We start from the raw sequence: 23,607 nt of genomic DNA on the forward strand, positions 1-23,607 counted from the left end.
TGTTCCCTGAAAGTGACCACACACAGTCAAGGTGGTGAAGGTGGCATATGGCAGGCTTGCCTTCATTGCACTTCATTGCATCTTACAGCTATAATAGATGTTGGTGAGACTGCACCTGGAATGAGTGTGCAGTTCAGAGCGCCATACTTCAGGTAAGGTATGATTAAACTAGAGAGGCTGCAGAAAAGAGACACAAGGGTGTTGCCAGGACCAGAGGACTTGAGTTATAAGGAGAGGCCGGGATTGTTTTCCCTGAAGTGAAGGGGGTTGAGAGGTGAACTGAAAGGAATGTAAAGTCAGACAGATAGTTGGTCTTTTCCCCCCAGGTTAGGGGAATCTAAAATTAGAGGGCATAGGTTTAAGGTGAGAGGGGAAGATTTAAAGATAACGTGAGGAACAAGATTTCCCACACAGAGAGTGGTGGATGTTTGGAATGAGTTTCCAGAGGTAGTAGTAGAAGTGGGTCCAATTGCAATGTTTAAAAGATATTTGGACAGGTTCATGGACAAAGAAGGATTTGAGGAATATGGGCTCATTGTAGATAAATGGGGCCGTTTGGTTGGTATGAACATATTGGACTTAAAGGCCAGTTTATGTGCTGTTTAAAACTTTGACAAAGATATTTTTTGTGGCACCAGAAACCAAGTATTCACATTAGTTTTTTTTTTAATTACTGAAATTACATCTGTGTTTAACCAACACTAAATAAGTTGTTACACAACTTGTGGTTGAATGGAATACTTACATTCATGTATTTCACATCTTGATCTGTTTTTTTCTCCAATTCATTTATTATTTCTTTGTGAAATTTCCTAAACTTCAAGATGAAAAAGAGGTTTTAATAAAACACCAAATCAATAGCAACAATAAAAATCTTGAATAATGCACAAACATGTTAGCCTGGAAATTCTAGTGCACTCAATTTGGATTCAAGGAGAAACACAAGGCAAGAGGCAAGTGAGTGGAATTGTCACCTTTGTGAGAAAGGAAACTGGATTGTGGGGCCAGGGCTGGATGGAAAGTCAGAATTGTGGTTCAGAGATCAAAAAAAAATGAAGTGTAAGTAACAATGGATACTCTCAGGATAATTTTATCAATCATGCTCCAAATGTAAAGGAAATGATCACACTAGATTCAAAACCAATTTTCAATTATAATATGCCGTACCAACTTTGTGATTGAATTTTCCTGCATTAATTATCTTTGTGCAGCATTTATTGGCCAATAAATGGCTTTTCTTCACCTCTTAGGCAGATTAATGTAAATTTACTCTGTAGTTTGATTAAGGGTTTCTTCAATAAATGAGATTCAGTGGATGTTCAAAAACTACTCCCCCTTCTAGTTTTGAGATCCAATGTTGTACCACAGTTTTGTACTGAAAGGGAAGGTGAGCATTTGCACACAAGGATTTATTTAAATCAGTGGTAACCAGATGAAAGGTATACCTGTGGCTTAAGCCAATTCAAATGCAATTTATTTCAAACTCCAGGAAAATAATTTGCAACCACCAAACATCCATTCCAATTAAAGGCTCAAATCAAAATTTAAAATGTGAAAGTTATCATGCCATGTTCAATTACACTCACAACTGTTCAAGGAAACAGTCCATGCTTGCTCACGCAAGATCTTAGTCACATTTAGGCATAAGCCTATATTTAATAAGTAACATTTGAACCATGTAAAAGGTGCCAGGTAATGATCTTCAACAAGAGTCCAACTATCTACCCTTCATATTCAATAACATCAAGAACAAAGGCCAGTTCAAGGATAAGGGGAAAGCAATTTAGGACTGAAATTAGGAGAAACTTAATCACTTGTGGAGCTCCCCATCACAGAAAGTAGAGGCAACTTCATTAAATAAATTCAAGAGAGTTTAATGTGACCCTTACGGCTAAAGGCATGAAGGAGTATGGTGAGAACACAGAAACAGGGTACTGAAGTCCCATGATAGTATTGAATGGTGGTCCAGGCTTGCAGACCTGAATAGCCGACCACTGGACCAATTTTCTACGATCACAAAGTCTAGTTCCTCATCGATCAAAATCAAAGGTTTGAGGGCAGGAAGTCTCATTCAGAGATATATTGAAGGATTCTTACTTTTGTTTATTATTTATTACTGAATATTTTCTGTTTATGCACAGTTTACATTTCTTTTTTTTGTATATTTTTTTTTGAGTACAATTACCAGTAATTACCTGTAGGGTGGCACAGTTGGCGTAGTGGTTAGTACAATGCCTTTACAGTGCTAGCAGTTGGGACGCAGATTTGAATTCTCCACTGTCTGTAAGTATGTTCTCCCTGTACCTGCATGGGTTTTCCCCATCTGCTCCGGTTTCCTCCAACCGTTCAAAATGTACCAGGTGTGTAGGTTAATTGGGTGAAAATTGGGCAGCACAGATTCATGGGCCGAACCAGCCTGTTACCAGGCTGTATGTCCAAATTAATAAAATATATATTAAAATTAATTTGAAATTCTGTCTGGGCCGCAGGAAAAAAAGAACTTAAGGGTATATGTGATGTCATTTATGTACCCTGACAATAAATTTGAACTTTGAGGGAAACAGAAGGGGCACTAGTTATGAAAACTGAACCAGACCAGCCCTATACACACCATAGATAAAAGAAAAGGTTTGAGGCTCGACATCCTCAATGACTGTCAAAAGCATTTCCATTATCTCAAGGCAAAAGTCTGAGGTACAATAGAACACAGTGATTTGCTTGAATAAGTGCAACTCCAACAACTTTGAAGCTTACTACCACTCAGGCCAAAGGCACCAACTACTTGATTGGCACTTCTTCCACTAGTGTACACAAGATTGCAGTGCACACCATCTACAAAATGCACTGCCATTACCTGCCTGTGTTTTTCTGACATGACCTTGTAAAGGTTTGTGGGTAGTTAAGCATTATCGTGTGACATTGTAAAGAATTCTGGGAGTTTTTGCATTCTATATGGCCAACATTTATAGCAAAGGATTTAGATGAACTTTTAACTCTGAATGAACATCAAGTTCAGTTTCTGTAAAAAACAACTAAAGTTTACATTTCCCCATAAAGGTTCTCAAATAAATCAATTGTAATGTTTTTCTTATCAAGAAGGAACAACATTTCACATTTGTAAGAGATATTAGCTGTGACGATCCTGAATTGAAGCGAAGAAGTAATTAAAGGCTTTGGGAGTCACCATCAAGTGAACAAAGACATTCCAATTTCATGAATGAATATGAAAAATGTTTCCAGTTAGTTAGAATATGTGAAATGATTCGCAGGCATTGATTTTATTCACTATATATATATGTGTGTCGACCCCTTTCTGTATGAACGCGAGTAAAGTCACTGACTTTTCATAGTGTCCCCTTCCTCCCACTGGTGTTATTGTGTTGAAGTATTACAATGGTTTATAATTTAAAATGGTTTCTGTGGTTCTCTGCTGTGTTCTTTATTCACAGATACGTTTGTGCAAACAAACTTTTACAACCTCTATCAGCAAGGCCATGAGAATACCAGCAGCACCTGCAGCTTCCCCGGAAATCTGGAACTCCCTACCTACCATAAAACATGGCAGGAGTTTTCTCATTCAAATCATTGCAGAGGCACACACATTAGGAAGGACCCATAGAAGCATGTATTTTTTGTGAAATAATGAAGAGTTGAGGAAAATATTCTTATGGTACCAATGATGTTCTGGAACTTGCTATTCATGCAAGTACTGGTACTTGAAGAGCGGTAAAACAATGGCCGTCATGACCACGAAGCATTGAAAAGCTTCTTTTGTGCTATTTCGCATCATGACTAAATTTGTATTTTAATTTTATCTTTCATGTCTATAACCCTGAAAAATTTGAAATGGAAAAAAATTCAATTTACAATGGTTTTGCGTGAAAGCACAATGTGCACTTATACGTACATTATCTTCCATTTCTAAGTTGAGTTTCTTGTGCACTTCTGAAATCTCCACAAGGACTTGCCCTAAGGAAACAAATGGAAAATAGGGTTACAGAGCTGCGTCATTTGTATTCAGATAAAGACAGGTTTGCGGTTTTCCCAAATGCTAATGTTATTGTGTTTCAAATCTGTCCTAATTATTTTTTCCCCTGAAAATAGAAATAGCTATTTCAGACTCCAATCATTCCAGTCAAGCATAAGCAACTCCATGCTACCTCAACAGCATCACATTTGATTTGGCTCAAGTTGAGTTCTAGATTCAAGTTCAAGTTTATTGTCATCTGATTATGCAAAGACAAACCAATGAAACGGCACATCTCTGGACCGTAGTGCACAAACACAGGCGCATAGTATACCATACACACAAATGACATGTATACATAGTGACCCAAAATATCAAAAATAAAAATAATTTATGGGTTTCTAGGATTGTTCAACAGTCTCACTGCCTGTGGGAAGAAGCTGTTTTCCAGCCTGACAGTCCTTGAAGGTAGCATCTCAAAGATTCTACAGGCTGGGTGGTTAGTGTCCTCAATGATTCTCTGAGCCCTCTTCAAGCACCGCTTTCTGTAGATATCGTCGAGAGAGGGAAGGGAGACAAGTTTTAATCATGCTCCGTCATGACCTTTGATTTGATGCTTTGCAGTTACCATACAACACTATGATGTAGCCAGCTAGGACACGGCTGTGCTCCTGTAGAACGCTGTTAAGTTGGTGGCGGGCAGCCTTTCCCTTCTCAACTTCCTTCGGAAGTAGTGTTGGTACTGCTGCACTTTTCTGAATGAGGTGTTGTGGGTCCAGGCTGTCCCTTAAATGGTCACCAAGGAAGTTTTGTGCTTCCCACTCTCTCTACACTGATGATATAGTGGGGAGTGGTCCTTAGCCATCTTCTCCATTCGAAAGCTGGTTTATGCTTCCTCTAGCTAAGATTGCAATATGAATAGAGTGGTCAATATTGAACTGCCTAATCTAATATTTTCCTATAAGCTTTAAAAGGAGAAAGGAATTTTATTCCTGAAGTTTCATTCAGGGATGTGCATTGACTCATTCTTTGAATTTTGAGGCAAAAAGAAAATCATGGAATATTAATCTCAAGTAGCAACCTTAATGATAATTGTATGAATCATAACAGGTCCTTATCGACACACAGTCATTTTACCTGTGAATGCTGGTGATATTATAGACTTCTTCCCAAGTCCACGTTAGCCTTGCATCCCAGAAGGGCTGGTCATTCCCAATATTGAGAAATTAAACATGCCAGTATATTTGCCAATAAGTAGTGTGTACCAAAAAACATTGACCAATATTGTGTGGAAAGCTTTTGCCCCCCTCAAGCAGAATATAATCTTCTGCAATTATACAAGACACTCTCAATCGCTTGCCTAACAACAAAAAAAATCTTTACCCTAAAAATTTGCATTAGGTAATTTGAAACATTCTTATGTATTCTGGCAAAGAGCACTTACCAGCTACAGTGATAAAATTTGGTTGTATTTAAAAAAAAACCATTTAAAATAATGCATTCATCCATATTCTGTTGATTTGTTTATTTTAAGACAAGAACAGAATAAAATCTAGGTTAAAAAGGGATGATTAAATGCTTACTGTAACAACAGTCCCTGAACTACAACGAAAAAGGTCAGGAATACATTTGGTTAGAAACTGTTAGCAGACCAATCAATACGTATAAAGAGAAAGAGGTTGACAATTCAGAGTTTTCTCTTTAAAACATTTTTAAAATATAGCTTGGACATCTAGGGTATTTAAAATACATGTAACCAAGATTATTATGTTTATTATACTCTGAGGGGTGAGAGATAAAGGAAAGCAAAATAATTATTCAGCTCTCAGCAGATGACTCAAAATAGGGCATGCAAAATAATCTATATTTTTCTGTGTAAATGCACTCCATGTTCTCAAATATACATCAGGCTTTTATTTTAAAATCAAAAGGTACAAGTAGATTTTCCACCTCCAGATCTCTAGTCCATTCAGGCAAGACCCCTTAAATCAGAATTCATTTCAATTACATTCCCTTTAAAGCTTTGTGGTCTGAGGTCATGAAAGCACAACCAAAAATGTGCCTTTATTCCTTCAGGATGAGTGTTCCCCTTGAAGTGGAATAACATAATTAACACTAAAACTCTTTTCACAGAATGAAAATCAGGGCTTTAAGCTAATTAATAAAACATTGGTCACATTTCTTATATTTTCCAAATCTTCATTTTGAGAAAAAAAATTCTATTGAGTAATTGTTTCATCCAACACACCTAACCAAAGTGAATTTAAAGTAAAAATTTTAATTCTTATTAAACAACAATGCCTGAAAGCTGAAGCTTTGACCTGAAACATCAATTCCATTATGTTTTTCAGAGTTGTGGCCTGACTTGCTGAATGTTTTCATTATTTTCTTTCCTTCCCCAGATTTTCATTGACTTAATATTTTATGTTTAATTTTATGCAATCAGATTTTGTTCTAAACTGCCAAAGGTTCAACAGGAAAGAAAATTTTTTGCTCTGATTTACTGTAGTCTGGTAAAATTTTAGTTCTTATTTTAAAATACATTTTTCTACACAGTACTTTAATGGCAATTTACTTTACTTGAATCTGATTGGTGCTATTCTTTGGAAAAATAACATCTGAAATAGCATTGTTGCTTCTTAATTCTGTTCAATTTTTCCACATGGATAAATTTTTAAATATGACTGAGAACTGATTGGAATTTTATTATCTTTGTCTGAAAGCAAAGATCTTTACAAGCCCAGCATCGATTTGAGAAGCTCGATGATGCCAATGTTGAGGTTTATAGTGCCATGTGAAACAGTATCACGACATACACCCAGTTATTATCATCTGAGGTTTGACGTTATTTTTTCCAATTAATTTTCTAAAAGTTCCAATGACTTATCAGTGTCTGTCTTGTCCTTGGCGTGCAATGGAGCTCATGCAATAAACAAGATATGAGCACTGAAGTCTTGAAAGTCACCTGCAGTGGATTACTCGGCAATTCTACGGCCAGAAAGTGCCATATAATAATCAGTATTTAATTGAGTTCAAGGCTGTGAAAGCACTAGGCATTAATAAAAAAAAACTGTCTATGCTAAAAATCATTTGCAACGGAGACAGAAAATGTCATTATTGAATTAATCATAAGTTTGCAAAAGAAAAAATTACTTTCTGTACAGTATTATAAAGAGAATATTAGCTTCATTGTGAACCCTACTACATCCACTTATATAGAATACAGTGCACAGATTTAATCCAACTTTATAATCAAAAGTGGACATTTACAATCCACACTCGATTCAAAGTAGATCATCTTGGCCTTTCAGCTTTTATATTTTTACCTCTCTCATGTGCACCTCTAGGTTACTGCCTTAGTTTTGTGGCAGTGGATATCCCATTCTAACCTCCTTCTGACAAGATTCTGTTTTGTTCTCACTATTCCTACCAGGAATTGATGTTTGTCATATACATTGTACAATGTACACATGCACCAAAATTTTTGCTTGCTACAGCTGAACCGGTAGCTGTAAAAATAAACTTAAAAACTACAAGAGTACACCTAAAAAAATTTAAAACCAAAAATTGATAGATATTCAGTTACTCTAGTGCAAAAAAAACCCAACTTGGCAATGGTGCAGCATCTTTCTGTGGTGTCAGAGCAGTCCCTGATAAGGTACACCAACACCCAAAATTATTCTAGATTTATCCAACTGCTTTTTTAAAAATTCTCTATTTTTCATCTTTTAGTGGTCGTTTAAGAATATTTTCTATAGGTTGATGAAAGAACTATGATCCACATATTCTTTTATGCAAGCACACCAAAGCAGGATGAACAGAGATATTTTTCTTCATGACTCATTCAATTCAATTACTCTAACTTAACTGTTTCACTTTTGATGCAACATTACTTTTTTTTAAAAAAACTGGTTAATCAAAAATGCACTTTGACTCAACCATACAGTCCTTTTGCCATCACTGCAATGTTTTGGTTATTTTTATTACCCTTCGACTGTTTTTTTAAAATCACCTTAAAATCGCATAGCTGCTGCATTACTCTACATCTGGAGTATAATGAAAAGCACTACACCGCCGATAATTAGACATTAATATACATCTGGAGTATAATGAAAAGCACTACACCGCCGATAATTAGACATTAATATACATCTGGAGTATAATGAAAAGCACTACACCGCCGATAATTAGACATTAATATACATCTGGAGTATAATGAAAAGCACTACACCGCCGATAATTAGACATTAATATGCATCTGGAGTATAATGAAAAGCACTACACTGCCGATAATTAGACATTAATATACATCTGGAGTATAATGAAAAGCACTACACCGCCGATAATTAGACATTGCTAAAAAGCATGCCACAAATTGCAATTGGAAAAGTTTCAAAATTGAACTTTTTTGAAAATACGATAAATTCTTCCTTTCTGTTGAATTCGATCAATTTAATCCATTGTCATTTACAGAACACAACAGGTGTATAATCAGTTCTGTTTAATGCACAAGGTTTGCAGAATAAATAGTTAAGATTAAATCTAATCTTTTTACCAGATATTCTGAAAAATATTTGTAAGACAATGAAAGAAAATTTTTCAAGCAGCTATACTTTGGGACCATAAAAGTGGGCATCATTTGCACTGAAAAATCCAGGTTTAAATGGCACCAAACAGGTAATATTTGTGATAAAAGGTGCAAGCTACACCATGGTATTCTCATCTTCAGCAATATATTTAGGCTTCAAAAAGAAATTAAAACACTCAACAGGTTCAGCAGACTACGGAAAGAGAAAGCCAACATTTCAGGACCAGAATTCCCTCATGAATGTCCAAGGATCTGGATGGTTTCCTTTTCTATAGATGCTATGTGGTTTCAGCATTTTCTTTTTGGTTCATTTCAATTTAATTTCAAATCTCTAGCATTTGCTGTTTTATGATTTTCAATATTTAACAATTAGAATGAACTGTAATGATTTTAGCAGTCACTCAGACAGTGTGCAGCCAATAGATACAGCAATGTAATCTCTCACACATTGTTCACTTTGAAAAATACTTGTTTTAATATCATCGTTAATCAGAAATAATTAGGTTGCCATGGAAAAAAGGTTAAGTTGAAAATTAGTTTTGCAAATAGAGTTTTCTCAGAGTTAAAAACAAAATGCTAGAAAAAAACCCAATCCATACTAAATAATTGGCCAGTGTTTGCTTGACAAATCATCGATAACTAATCAATGCACATTAAGATGGTAAAATTATGCAGTAATGCATCTGAACATTGATGTGCTGTGCTAATTTGAAGTAATAGGCTTTCTCACAACTCTCAGTTTTTGAGAACGTACCTCTGGATAGCTTTCCAATGATTCCTTCCATGATACCTGCTCTGGGGAACTACTGGGGCATATGCCTGTCAGGATTTGGGAGTCAAAAGCACTGTTTAATACACATTGTGTTTGAGGAAAAATGTGCATTTAATGCAGAACTGCCTTTGAATGGTTCAATTCTTCCTAAACTGTTCTTGTATTGTTCCATCAGTAAATTAAGGGATTTAATTTTTAAATGAAGCATTGAATATCAATGAAATAGAGAAATTACTGGTTGTCATTATAAAAGAACTTGTCCGTGAACTACTCTTTGCAGACGATGCCGCTTTAGTTGCCCATTCAGAGCCAGCACTCCAGCGCATGACGTCCTGTTTTGCAGAAACTGCCAAAATGTTTGGCCTGGAAGTCAGCCAGAAGAAAACTGAGGTCCTCCATCAGCCAGCTCCCCCCCATAACTACCAGCCCCCCAATATCTCCATCGGGCACACTGAACTCAAAACGGTCAACCAGTTTACCTACCGCGGCTGCACCATTTCATCGGATGCAAGGATCGACAAAGAGATAGACAACAGACAACAGGCAAATAGCGCCTTTGGAAGACTACATAAAAGAGTCTGGAAAAACAACCACCTGAAGAAACACACAAAGATCAGCGTGTACAGAGCCATTGTCATACCCACGCTCCTGTTCGGCTCCGAATCATGGGTCCTCTACCAGCATCACCTACAGCTCCTAGAACGCTTCCATCAGCGCTGTCTCAACATTCATTGGAATGACTCCATCACCAACATCAAAGTACTCGAGCTGGCAGAGTCCGCAAGCATCGAATCCATGCTGCTGAAGACCCAACTGCGCTGGGTGGGTCACGTCTCCAGAATGGAGGACCATCGCCTTCCCAAGATCGTGTTCTATGGCGAGCTCTCCACTGGCCACCGAGACAGAGGTGCACCAAAGAAGAGGTACAAGGACTGCTTTAAGAAATCTCTTGGTGCCTGCCACATTGACCACCGCCAGTGGGCTGATATCGCCTCCAACTGTGCATCTTGGCGCCTCACAGTTCGGCGGGCAGCAACCTCCTTTGAAGAAGACCGCAGAGCCCACCTCACTGACAAAAGACAAAGGAGGAAAAACCCAACACCCAACCCCAACCCACCAATTTTCCCTTGCAACCGCTGCAACCGTGCCTGCCTGTCCCGCATCGGACTTGTCAGTCACCAAAGGGCCTGCAGCAGACGTGGACATACCCCTCCATAAATCTTTGTCCGTGAAGCCAAGCCAAAGAAGAGAAAAATTATAAAAGAATAAATAATGTAATAAGAGAAATTTCTTGAAGGTGAAACACACCCAAGCCAACATCATTGGAGCCACACAATAGGACTGCCTTGTCACTCTTTATTAAAAATTGATCTTATCAAGTCAAATTTATTGTCATCTGGTTGTACAAGTACAACCCAATGAAACAGAGTTCTCCAGTCCTCGATGCAAAAAAACATTCAGACATAACACACACACAGACAAACAATACACAAGCATGACAAGTATTATAAATAAAGTTTTGTACAAATGAGAGTCTCGGATGTTTAGTGTGAGCTGCTCCTTTATCTCTTTCTTGACGGGAGCAGCTGAAAGATGCTGTGTGCAGGAGGAAGGGGTCCTCCATGATTTTGCACACCCTCTTCAGATGACGATCCCTGTAGATCATGTTGATGTGGGGGGGGGGGGGGGGGGGGAGACTCCAGTGATCCTTTCAGCCACTCTTATGGTCCTTTGGACTGACCTCTGATCCATTTCTCTATAGCAACCATACCAACACTTCGATGCAGCTGGCTAGGACATTCTTGATAGAGCTCCGATAGACGGTTGACATAATGGTGGCTGTAGCCTTGCCCACTCAGTCTTTTCAGAAGGTGCAGTCGCTATTGCACCTTCCTGACAAGTGAGGAGATGTTGAGTGTCCATGATAGGTCACTAGTTAAGTGAACTCCAAGGAAATATGTTCGGAAAAGTTTTCTAAATCAGAATATTGAGGTACAAACAAGATACAATACTTGATCTCCTATTAGGGAACCAAACAGGTCAGGTGACAGAAGTATGGTCACTGGACCCAAAATGTTCACCTACATTTTGGGTCCAGTGACCATTATGTCATTGTTTTCAACTTATTTATGGATTATGGATAAGTCTGGTCCTCAAGTTGAGATTCTAAATTGGAGAAAGGCCAATTTTGTGGAAATGAGAAAGGATCTAGGAAGAGTGGTTTGGGATAAGTTGTTTTCGAGCAAGGATGTGTTTCAAAAGTGGAAGGCATTCAAAGATGAAATTTTGACAGTGCAGACTTTGCATGTTTCTGTCAGGATTAAAGGCAAAGCTAACAGGCATAGGGAATCTTGGTTTTTAAGGGATATTGATTATCTGCTTAAGAAGAAGAGAGAGGTGAATAGCAGGTATAGGAAACAAGAAGCAAATGAAGCACTATAAAATACTTAAGGAGGAAATCAGGAAGGCAAAAAGACACGAGTTTGCTTTGGCAGATAACGTGAAGGTAACCCCAAAGGGTTTCTACATGTTAAAAGGATAGTAAGGGACAAAATTGGTCCCCAAGAAGATCAGAGTGGTCATATATGTGTGGAGCCTAATGAGATGGGGGAGATCTTGAACAGTTTTATTTTGCATCAGTATTTACTCAGAAAATTGTCACAGTGTGTAAGGAAGGGAAACAAGCAGTAGTGGCATAGAACATACAGGGATTCAAGAGGTGGAGGTGCTTGCTGCCTTACAATGAATAAAGGTAGATACATCCCCCAAGCCTTGAGGGAGACTAGTGTAGAAATTGTAGGGGGTTTGGCAGATATATTTAAAATGTCCTTTGCCACAGGTGAGGTGCCAGAGGATTGGTGGGTAGCTCATATTGATCTGTGGTTTAAAAAAGGATCCAATTTACCACATTATCATCCAGATCATTGATATAGATGACAAACCAACAATGGTTCCAGCACTGATCCCTCAGGCACACCACTAGTCACAGGCCTCCAGTCTGTGAGGTAATCATCCATTCCTACTCTGGCATCTCTTGTCCAGCCATTTTCAAATTCAGTTCACTATTTCACCATGAATACCTTGCATCTGCACCTTCCTGACTAACCTTTCATACAGCATCTTGTTAAAGGTCGTACTAAAGTCCATGTAGACAACATCCACAGCCTTTCCTTTGACAACTTTCCTGGGAACCTCCTCAAAAAACTAAGATTGGTTAAACATGACCTACCCCACACAAAGCCATGTTGACTATCCTTAATCAGTCCATGGCTATCCAAATAATTGTATATCCAATCTCTTGGAACATCTTAATAATTTATCTACTATTGACATCAGGCTCACCAGTCTATAATTTCCAGGGTTACTTTTGGAGCTTTTTTTAAACAACAGAACAACATGAGCTACCCTCCAATCCTCCACACTACACCCATGGCTAAGGACATTTCAAATATTTCTGCCAGAGTCCATGCAATTTCTACACTAGCCTCCCTCAAGGTCTGAGGAAATATCTTTTCAGGCCCTGAGGATTTATTTCACCCTTATTTGCTTTCAGACAGCAAGCACTTCCTTCTCTTTAATCTCTAAAGGTTCCATGATTTCACTACTTGTTTTCTTTATGACTCTGTGCCCTTTTACTGAGTGAATACTGACGAGAAAAAAAAATTAAGACCTCTCCCATCTCTTTTGGTTTCATACAAAGCCAACCACTCTGATCTTCAAGAGGAACTGTCCCTTGCTATCCTTTTGCTCTTAACATACCTGTAGAAAACCTTAGGACTTTCCTCACGTTATCTACCAAAGCAACCTCATGTCTTCTTTTAGCCTTCAGATTTCTTTCTTGAGGTTTTCCTTGCATTTTCTATACTCCTCAAGCACCTCATCTGTACCATGTTGCCTAATCTTATTTATACACCAGTCATGTCCTAATTTTGAGATACAAAGGAAAACTCGATCAAAAATAACTATACACCACCAAAGTTTTATGTATTAAATCCAAAGATTAAAAACCCAGCAAGCAATAGTACTGTAAAATTTCAATTTTTCTCCAAAGAAAACATTTACAAGTAAAAATTTTGCTAACTTTCAGCAGCATGATGACGTAACTGGTTTTGTTGTTAGAATTCCAAATTGCTTTCTCTTGAAGTGTCCTATTGTATAAACCATCTTGGTTTCAATGTTACAAAGCATTGTTTCTAAATTTCCAAAACAATTTTCCGTACATCAAAATTTAAACCAACGTTGAAATCAATCGACTTTTAACTGAACCATTTTAATCCCAAGGATTATATGATATTGAACATTTATACTGCATTTCATCACATCTCCTTGTTCATTCAGGAACTTCTTTGGGTGGGATTTTTTTTAATATCTTCAGTTTCCTGTTTACACTAAAAGCCAGGCAGGTGCTATGTATATGTGCACATGTAACACTCCTTTTATTATAAGTATGGAACTATAGTGAGATCATCCTCAATGATTTACTTGGTGATAATCCACCAAAGGTTGGCTGCCAAAATGTTTCTGTTGGAAGGTTTCCCAAGCATTCTTGCTCATATCTTTTACATTTCCAACTCAAAATACTTCCATTCAACATCTTGGGGACCAGAACTATTCAGAATCCAGAATTTATTGTCATGAACATGTCACAAAATTAGTTGTTTTGTGGCAGTATCAAGTGTAAACATTTATCTACACTACCTTAAAAAAAGAAATAAAAAATAGTGCAAGAAAAAGTCAAAATAAGGTAGCATTTGTGGTTCATCATTCATTCAGAAATCTAATGGCAGCGGGGAAGAAACTGTCCTTGTGTCACTGAGTGCTCGTCTTCAGGCTCCTGTACCTCCTTCTTGATGGTAGCAGAATGAAGAGGGCATGGCCTGGGTGGTGGGGGTCCTTGAGGATAGAGGCTGCTTTCTTAAGACACTGGCTCTTGCAGATGTCCTCGATGGAGTGAAGTCTGGTGCCCATGATGTCACAGACAGAGTCAACAACCTTCAGCAAATTTTTCTTTTCCTGAGTGTTAGCATCTCCATAGCAGACAGTGATGCAACCAGCGAGAATGCTCTCCACTGTACACCTGTACAAGTTTGAGAGCCTTCGGTGACAAACCAAATCTCACTGAACTGTGCCAGCCACATAACTACAGCAACTAAGGAACGAGTCACAGATGGGTAGCTTGTAGTGAGTGACTCACCTCTTCACACCCTAAAGCCTTCCCACAAAGCATAAATGGGCTAGATAACATGAACAATAGTTGAAAACCTTCCACACAAAACAAGAAACTTTGCTAATTTATTATACCCCATTTCTTTGGGGGGTGGGGCAAGTGGGAGATCTGGGCATTGCTGGCAAGACCAATATTTGTTCTCCATCAGTAATCAAAGCAGCTTGATGACTTATTGCAGTTTTTCCAATGAAGGCATGCCCAAAGTGTTTTGGGTAAGAGTCCAGCCAAGATTTAAAGAGCAATAATTATGGAATAGCAGTATGAAGAGCAGGATGATGCGTGATTTGAAAGGAAACATGCCAGAAGTTGAATTCCCACTTGTCTGAAGTCTCTTTCACTCTGTGTAATAGAAGATAAATTTGGGGGGTGCTTGTGGAGTAGCCAGGCAAGTACTGTAGCTACAATGGAGTAGTGGATGGTAGAGACTGCATCCACAGTATGGGCAGGCAGAGGGAATTAATGTTTAAAGTGACAGATGCAGTACTAATCCAGTGGACTATTTTGTCACGAGATAAAAGAACAGAAGTAGGACATTCGGCCCATCGAGTCTGCTCCGCAAATCCACCCTGAGCTAAACTGTTCTCACATCTAGTTCCAAGTTCCAGCATTTTCCCCATATCCCTTGATACCTTGACTATTTAGATACCTATCAATCTCCCCCTTAAACTCCCCCAATGAACCTGCCTCCATACCTGGATGTGGCAACAAATTCCACAAATCCACGACCTTCTGGCTAAAGAAATTTCTCCTCATCTCTGTCTTCTCATTCTAAGACTGTGCCCTCTTGTCCTGGATTCACCCACCAAGGGATTCTTAATTGCAAAGGTTCTTAAATGCTGTTACTGTAATCCAAGCAAATGAAAAGTATTCCATTAAACTTTTAGCTTGTGTTTTGTCAAAAGTTGAAGGCTTTGAAAAGTTTGAGGAGACAAGTCACTCACTGCAAAATACCACTTCTGTAGCCATCAGTTAGGGATCTTTTTTTGTCCCCTTTCCCCACCAATCCTTGTCTGAGGTGCAGCTTGTTTTAAACAGTGACACTGATAGTGTTGGCATTGTTACAACCATAAAATCAGGGCCTAATCCCAAGAGTTCAGGTAATTTTTTTTTTAAAACAGTCCTCAAATAAGGGGATATTAAACACAAGTTTTTTTTTAAAATCACACTGCTGTAACATTATATCCAAAGTTCTGTATTAATATTTGCAATTATCCTGTGTAATTGACAGAAAAAGAAAGCTCAAGCAATTATCCTATGTAATTGACAGAAAAAGAAAGCTCAAGCGTAAAAAAGATAAAATGAGCATACAGTTTACATTTTATTTTAATATGGGGTCAGCAAACCAAAATAAATGGAAAGAAAATGAAAAGTCATGGTGCCTGTGAATATTTACATTCATTGGTAAGGAAGGTCTAGCTGTTGGTGATCCTGGAATGAGAAGAAAGAAAGATTCATTCATGGCAGTGAATGAACAAGCCGGTCTAGTTTTGCCACCCACCTACTAAATCTCACGATATGGGAAGACGAAAAGGAAAACAGTGTAGAAATGATGCAAGACAAATCAAGGAGCTATGAGAAAGATTCATACACTTTTCACAATCTCAAGATGTATTGAAGGTCATCACAGGCAATGAAGTAATGAAGTATGCACGACCTGTAATCACTGCTCAAAGTGGGAATACAAAACAATACAAGGCAGCAAGTAAAAACTGGGGAAAAAACAACAAGGAACTAGAAGGAAAGATGAAAAGGAGAAAGAGAGAGAACAGAAGCACGCAAAAGCCAGGAAATACAAGTTGGAAATAGAAACGCCTAGCAGATCAGGCAGCACCTGAAGAATGTGTGCACAAAAACTTATTACAGATAGATCACTTTGCAGCAGTACAGGCCAGTCCTGAAACAAACAAAAAAAACTTCTGAAATTGTTAAAGTTTTGTATCAAGCTTATTGGGTCTTGAATGAGTACCTGAAAAGAAGACTGGTATGTCAGACAGAGAATGATACACAATGAGCAGGATTAGTGCAGAATGAATATAGATATTCTGCAAAGCAGTCACCAAGAGTGCTTTTGGTTTTTGGATCCTGCCCTCTGCAACTTTAAACTAACTTGCTTTTTCACAGGGTGACAGAGTGGTGCAGCCAGTCATGATGTTGCCTCACAACACAAGAAACGCAAAATCATTATCAATCTCGGGTGCCAAATGCAGCATTCTCCCTGTGACTGCGTGGGTTTCCTCCAGATGTTCCATTTTGCTTGCACATCCCAAAGTCCAAGGATTGGGATGCTACTAAACAGATGCTACAGTCAGCAATGTCATTACACTGCCCGAGTTTGAATCTGGCACTGTCTGACTCCCATGTCTGCTTGGGTTTTCTCCAGGTGCTCTGGTTTCCTCTCACCCTCCTAAACGTACATGACTGCAATTAATTTGGGTAAAATTTGAGTCGCACGGTTTTAAATGGCCGGAATCACCTTGCTGTAAATAAATAAAAAATTAACATTTTAAAAAATTTTAAAATTGCATTTGCTGTGTTGGTGAGGGTTAACAAGAAAATGGACCCAAGGCTCTCATTGCATGCTACATCTCAATGACTGGCTTTATGATGTTTTCCTCAGTCTAATGAAGATGATCAATTCTCTTTGAAGATGCTGCCTGTCCCAATACGAGTTTCCAGCATTTTAGTGTACTTGCCCAAATTGATGCTTTCTTGTTTTGTTCTTTTGTGATGTGGGGGTTTGATACAATTCAATGATTTTCTAGGTCAATTCAGAGGCAATTATAAGCGATAACTTCATAACTGTTGGTCTGCAGTTAATCTTGATGGATAAAGGCAATAATTTTCCCTCCATATATTATTACTGAACCAGATGGGTTTATATGACAATATGAGAGTTTTCCAGGTATTAGCTATAAATTACAGATTAAAAATGGAACGCAGTCAGTAACTGGGTCAACATTCCTCTCTCCAACAATCGAAAAAGAGAACAGATTAACAGGTCATTCATCAAAATATTGTTCGAATGATGGGCAATAGTTTCTCCAACTTAACCTCTGTCATCATCTCTTCAACAAATTCAATGAAATGAACTCCTGAGATGTTGCCAAGGGCACAAGGTACTTCATATAAACAGCCAATTCTTTCAACTCATTTAAAAAAAAAATAAAAGATCAGTTGATACAAAATTCATTGGTTAATTCCTGTGTTCTTACCCAATTCTCTGGAGACTGGTGATTGGGAACTCAGATCTCCTAACTTTGAAATGGCATCAAAGTAAATCTTGCTCGCAGCCACCATTGCTATTAAAATCAACAGAAAAATAATTATTTTGACAAGTGGCATCTTTTTCTTTAGGCATGCTTCACAGACAGTACTAGAGAAGTCCCCCGACAGACTAAACCTGGTATCTTACCAATGTTGTATTGTAAGGAACTTCTTTTATGTTCATATGATTATGTAAAACTACACACAAATTCCCATATCTCAATTGAAATGAAAGTAGCTGGGTTGATCAAATTTTATATAGCATTCATCACATCCAAGGTTGTCACAAACAACTTAAAACAATTTAATATGGTCCAAATGTAGTCATTGATGTGATGAAGGAAAAACTGCAACCAATTTGCTTACATGGTCCCAAAACGGCAGACTACTATTACACCAATAATCTATTTTAAATCATAATAACTAAGGGATAAATTGGGCAGAATGATTGGGGAAACCCCCTTCCTCTTCAATAAAATGTCACTTGATTGTTAACATCAGTGGTTTTCAAACTTTTCTTTCCACTCACATACCATCTTAAGTAATCTCTATGCCACAGGCGCTCTGTAATTAGTAAGGGATTGCTTAAGGAGGGATGCAAATGATAATTAAAAAGTTTGAAAACTACTGTTTTAATCGTACCTCATTGACTCGTTATGTGCACGGTTTCAGAACTCCAAAGGAAATGGGCCAATGACCATTTTTCTCAAGCAAAATATTTCAGTAGCAGTGGTTTTCAACCTCCCCCCACCCCCCCCCCCCCGCACATGCCACCTTAAGTAATCCCTTACTAATCACAGAGCATCTATGACATAGGATTACTTAAGGTGGCATGTGAGTGGAAAGAAAAAATTGAAAACCACTGGTTTACATCAACCCAAGAGAGCAGGCATGACTTTATCTGACCAGCCCAAAGACCACAGCTCAAAGTACCACTAATGGAATGCATTCCAAATACTGAGCTAAGGTCAAAAAGGGAGTGGTGCTGACAAATCCACAGCTGACACCCATGTATAATTGCTTTTTTGGAGGCACAAGAGACTGCAAAATCTGGAGCAAAAGACAGATGGAGGAACTCAGCAGATTAGGCAGCATCTGTGGAAGCAGAGGGATATCAATGTTTTGGATTGGGACCCTGTATCAGAACAGAGTATTGAGGGGAAGAGAATATAATTTATACTAGCTATTCCGCCCCCCCCCCACCATATTTTTCTTCATTGCTTGTGATTACTTAATTGTGTAGTGTAAATCACAACCTGAAGTTTTTTTTTTCACACTATAAACCACATTGATCAAGATACATACATTTTCCTTTTCATTCACAACCTGAAGATTTAATGGATTCATTCCTCATGAAAAAATATTTAACTAAATTCTCCTAAAAATTCCAACATTGGTTTAAAAAAAAAATCAATTGCTCTCTTTTTTCAAAAAACTTCAAGCTTACTATTTTTGTATAAAGGGCAATTATGTAAAACTTGGTTAGAAAGTCTTTCAGAATTTTCTCTTTTGGTCTCCTTTGCAGCTACATTATAATTGAGAAGGGACCGTTCAACAATTAAGATACACTCCTGGGAATAATTACAATTAAAATTTCTCCCTTAAATGACAACAACCAGAATAAAATTAGCTTGCATTTGTTTTAATTAGAGAACGATACCTATAAAAAAGTCCTGCAGAACTAACCAGAATCAAGTACTTTTTGAAAGAAGGACAGAGCGTTTAAAGGCTGGCCAAAACCTATTTCTGTTGTGGGTAATATAGAATTTGATGCATTTCTTTAGTAGAAGGAAATAATGAAACAATATTGTTGCTTGAACCTTTCTCCAAGGAATTGAATCGGCCCATTCTATTTACACCTATATTATATACTTCTATTCTGGGAAACAGAAACTTCATTCACCTTCTTTGCCCATTAAATACTAATATATACTTGTGTCATCGTCAAATTTTTGGGGGCAAAAAAAGTGTCAACTTTTACATGCATCAAACTTTTGAACTCATAAGTATCTGCATCATTCAAGGAGATGGGAGCTCGGATGGCCGGGAATGGGTGGTAAGTTCATGGTTGGGGCATTCGTAGCCCGGATGGGTGGGAGGCTGTGGCGATGATCTGCAGTCGGGTGTTTGAATGGGTGGTTGTCGGGAGTGAGGATCTGCAGTCAGGAGTTTGGATGGGGGGGCACCGTGGTGAGGATCCGCGGTCAGGAGTTCGAATAGGCGGGGACCAGGGCAAGGATCCATGGTCAGGAATTTGGATGGACAGGCGCCAGGGCGAGGATCCGCAGTTGGAGCATCAAGACCATGGATGGGTGGACAGCCAGGCCAAAAATGGGGGGGAGGGAGTTGACTTTTATATGGGTCATATAAAAAACTGATTTTTAGGGCAAAAGTGGGGGGGGGGGGGTTGATTATTGCACATTATTGACAATTACACGAGTATATAAGGTAGTTTCAGATCCTCAAGGCATTTCTCCACATATCAACATCACTTTAGAAATTTTCCCTGGAATGACACCAATGTTTTGTGCTACTGTATATCTCTTCAATTTACAACATTTTGTGCTCTAACAATTAGTGTGTCACTCTCAGTTAACATTGTATCAAAATTCCCATAATGCATTCCATTCCATCATTTCAGTTAAATAACATTTTGTTGAATTAAATGTCTTGCAGGCATGCAGTCATTTGTAAATTAAGGAATGACTATAAACACAAGAAATTATAAATGTTGGACCAGTTCAGATGGTCAGACAGCATCTATGGACATTTTGGATTGAGTCTGTGTTTCAGGGTTTGTCACCAGTGGTGGAAATTGTGAACAATATTCTATTAAATGCAGAGGTAGATGGGGTGGAAGGTGAACATTAAGGAACACTCTCCCTGCTTTGCTCTTCTGAGCGCGGAACGTGACAGGAGAGATGCAGGGCATAGGTGCAGGTGAGCACTCCATAGTAGGTCATGGTACAGGAGAAGCTATAGTTAGCGAAAAGGGAAGATAACTCAGAAGCACCCATGTGAAAAGTCATAATTGGAGTAAATGAACTAGGAAAATGGAATGGTGTCTTTATAGAAGGCAGGGATTGAGGAACTATACTCAAGAAAGCTGGTGATGTAATGGACAATGTTTGCTAATCTATCTCCTGAGATGAGACCAGGAAATCCTGAAAGGAAAATGTCAGAGATGGACCATATGAAAATAATGGCGATGTAGAAATTGGCAGTAAAAGCAATAATATTTGATGTAGTCTGTCCCAACTAAGCAGGCAAGGGAGATTCAGTGGTTATGATTTTTTTTAAAGTTGTTCAAGGCCAATTTTAAGTTAAGCATAAAAATTGCTGAAGGAACTCAGCAGGCCACGTGGAGGCAAAGGGATAGTCGATGTTTCAGATCAAAACCCTGCATTGGGACTGAGTGTAGATGGGGATGACCAGTATAAAGAGGTGAAAGTGAAGGGTAAGGCAGGAGTTGCCAGGCAATAGGTTGGAAGCAATAAGGACAGATGAAGCCAGGTTGGGGAGCAGGAGGAGTGGAACCAGGAGACAATGACTCGTGGCTGAAAGGGAGAGACACACGAAAAAAGGGAGCCATATTTTGGGAGGGGGGGGGAGTGGTGGGAACAGAGAGAAAGAGGTGGAGATTGTGACAGAGACTGGAAAGTGCCAAGTGAAACCCAAACGTTGTAAACACAGAATCATCTACCAGCCTCTTTCTCTCCTAACTCCTATCCTTCCACCACCCATCTCACCCTTTCTTTTTGCCCCTTTATCCTGGCTTTCTTCCCTCTGTACTCTGATGCAGAGTCTCAGCCAAAATGTTTGCCTCTTCAGATGCTGCCCAACTTGCCAAGTTCCTCCAGCAATTTGATTTTTTTCCTCCAGGCAAAAGCATATGCAGTCCCCTGTGTCTCCATTTTAAGTGGTTTGGATTTTCTTCCTCTCGAGGAAAGTACTTTGGAGCAGGCTGACCACTTGTGGAAGAGGTCAATTAACTGAACTTCTCCAACTGATTGTTATTGTGTGCTGGAGAAAAGATAGAACTGGACAAATTATATTGAAAGTGATCCACAAATGCTATCTGATCAGCTAAGTATTTTCAGAATTGCAATTTACTTTCAGATGTTCAACATTTGTGTTATTGTGATTTTCATTTCCGAGTCAAATTACAGTAAAATTGACAATCCAATATGCTTGGGCTTTGTAGTGCTGGACTGGCAGATTTTCTGTACTATTGAATCTTACTCCTATTAAGATCAACATACTTTTAATTCACTTTTATGTTGCACATTATTACAATAAACTTTCCAAAATTCAAGGAGCGTGGTAACTCTCAGTAAGCCAGATGAAGAACTCTCATAATTTCCAAATAGTGTTTTTAAACATTAAGACAACAACACAGTAAGCCTGTGCCGCCAAATTACACCCAATTGACCTATAACCCCCAGTACATTTGGAAGGGTGGGAGGAAACCGGAGCACGTGGAGGAAACCCACACAGACACAGGGAGAATGTACAAAGTCCCTACAGAGAGCACCGGATTAGAACTGGCACTTTAATAGAACTGCACTAACTGCTACGCTAGCAGATCAGTTTCACTGATCTTAGGTTTGGTTTTCTTAGAATTGGACAGAATTTCAGATTTCTCTTGCTCCCACCATACTGTACAGAGAAGAGACTTTCTTGTCTATCAGAGTTCTCGTTTCACAAAAGTAATAAAATAAAATCTTGTAAACTAATAAAGAACAAGTATTCACAGAAATCAAGATTTTCCAACTTGATCAATAGAACAAGTCAAAACTATCCAGATGGAATCAGGCAGAATAATGGATTGTGATATCCCTTTGGGTCTGTGTCAGTTAAACAAAAACAATTATTTCAGCTAAAAGCAACTTGCTCACACTCAATTCATCCAAATATATACATTTTGTTATACCATTGGGTGTAGCCAACAAAGTCTTAGCAGGTGTAAAGATAATTATGGTCATTAACCTGATGCAAATTACCAGGGAAAATGTTTTGCCTTATGCAAGGAAATGCAAAGGCTGAATATGCAGAAATGACAGAATGAGCTAAATCAACCAGATAGGGATATAATTTTCTGTTAAATCAATTAACTTATCTTAGAAAATATAAATCCGTTTTCAACATTTACAAATTATTTAAGTGAGTTAGGTTCAAATACAATTAGCTTCATTGAGCCCAATTCCTGTTCTGAGAGATGATGCTAGGTCAGCATACACATTAAGTTCGTAAAACTTTGCGACAGGTCCAATCATCACTTGGATTTTGATACATATCAGGCATTTGTCCACTTAACTTTTATATTTAAAACTTATGAAAAAAAGTCAACAGAAAATGCAATCCAGACAACAGATCATTTTTGAGATAATTCTCCCAGTGAATTCACATCAGGCATAATGCTAAACCTGCTTTCCAATCGGACAAAATTAACAGGAAAGTTTACATGTGGGCACAATTTTAAAAAAAATCTCAGCCACAAAATGAAAAACAATATATTGATGCAAGATTTGAGAGCAAATATCACATGGATGCAATGTTGTTCAGGACATTTTTCTCTATCAGATCGACATGCAGACTTAATTTAAATATAAACAAAAGAGACTTGCAATAAACATTGTCTGCAACAAGGCAAGTACTTTATTGAAATCATACAACAGGATGCAGACTCAAGTTGCACAGCCTGTGACACCATTGTTATTTTACATTAGGGAACAGTACTACAAGAAACTGATGTTCACAAGTTGCTCGGGGGCTGCATACAAAAATAT

At 38.3% G+C, this 23,607-nt stretch overlaps 1 protein-coding gene across 2 annotated transcripts in view; it reads right to left on the minus strand.

The window, feature by feature from the left end:
• The window catches only part of LOC138746861 (BAR/IMD domain-containing adapter protein 2-like 1), a 108,716-nt gene that overhangs the window by 59,280 nt on the left and 25,829 nt on the right, over positions 1–23,607 (minus strand). For both annotated transcript variants that reach the window (XM_069905421.1, XM_069905422.1), the window contains exons 3-5: positions 17,767–17,853; positions 3,908–3,969; positions 746–817 (exon numbers count right to left, since the gene is read on the minus strand). In XM_069905421.1, the coding sequence (XP_069761522.1) occupies positions 746–817; positions 3,908–3,969; positions 17,767–17,853 (221 nt within the window). The remainder of the gene's footprint in view (positions 1–745; positions 818–3,907; positions 3,970–17,766; positions 17,854–23,607) is intronic.

This window comes from Narcine bancroftii, chromosome 12 (assembly GCF_036971445.1).
Source record: "Narcine bancroftii isolate sNarBan1 chromosome 12, sNarBan1.hap1, whole genome shotgun sequence".
In the NCBI taxonomy this organism is placed as follows: Eukaryota; Metazoa; Chordata; class Chondrichthyes; order Torpediniformes; family Narcinidae; genus Narcine; species Narcine bancroftii.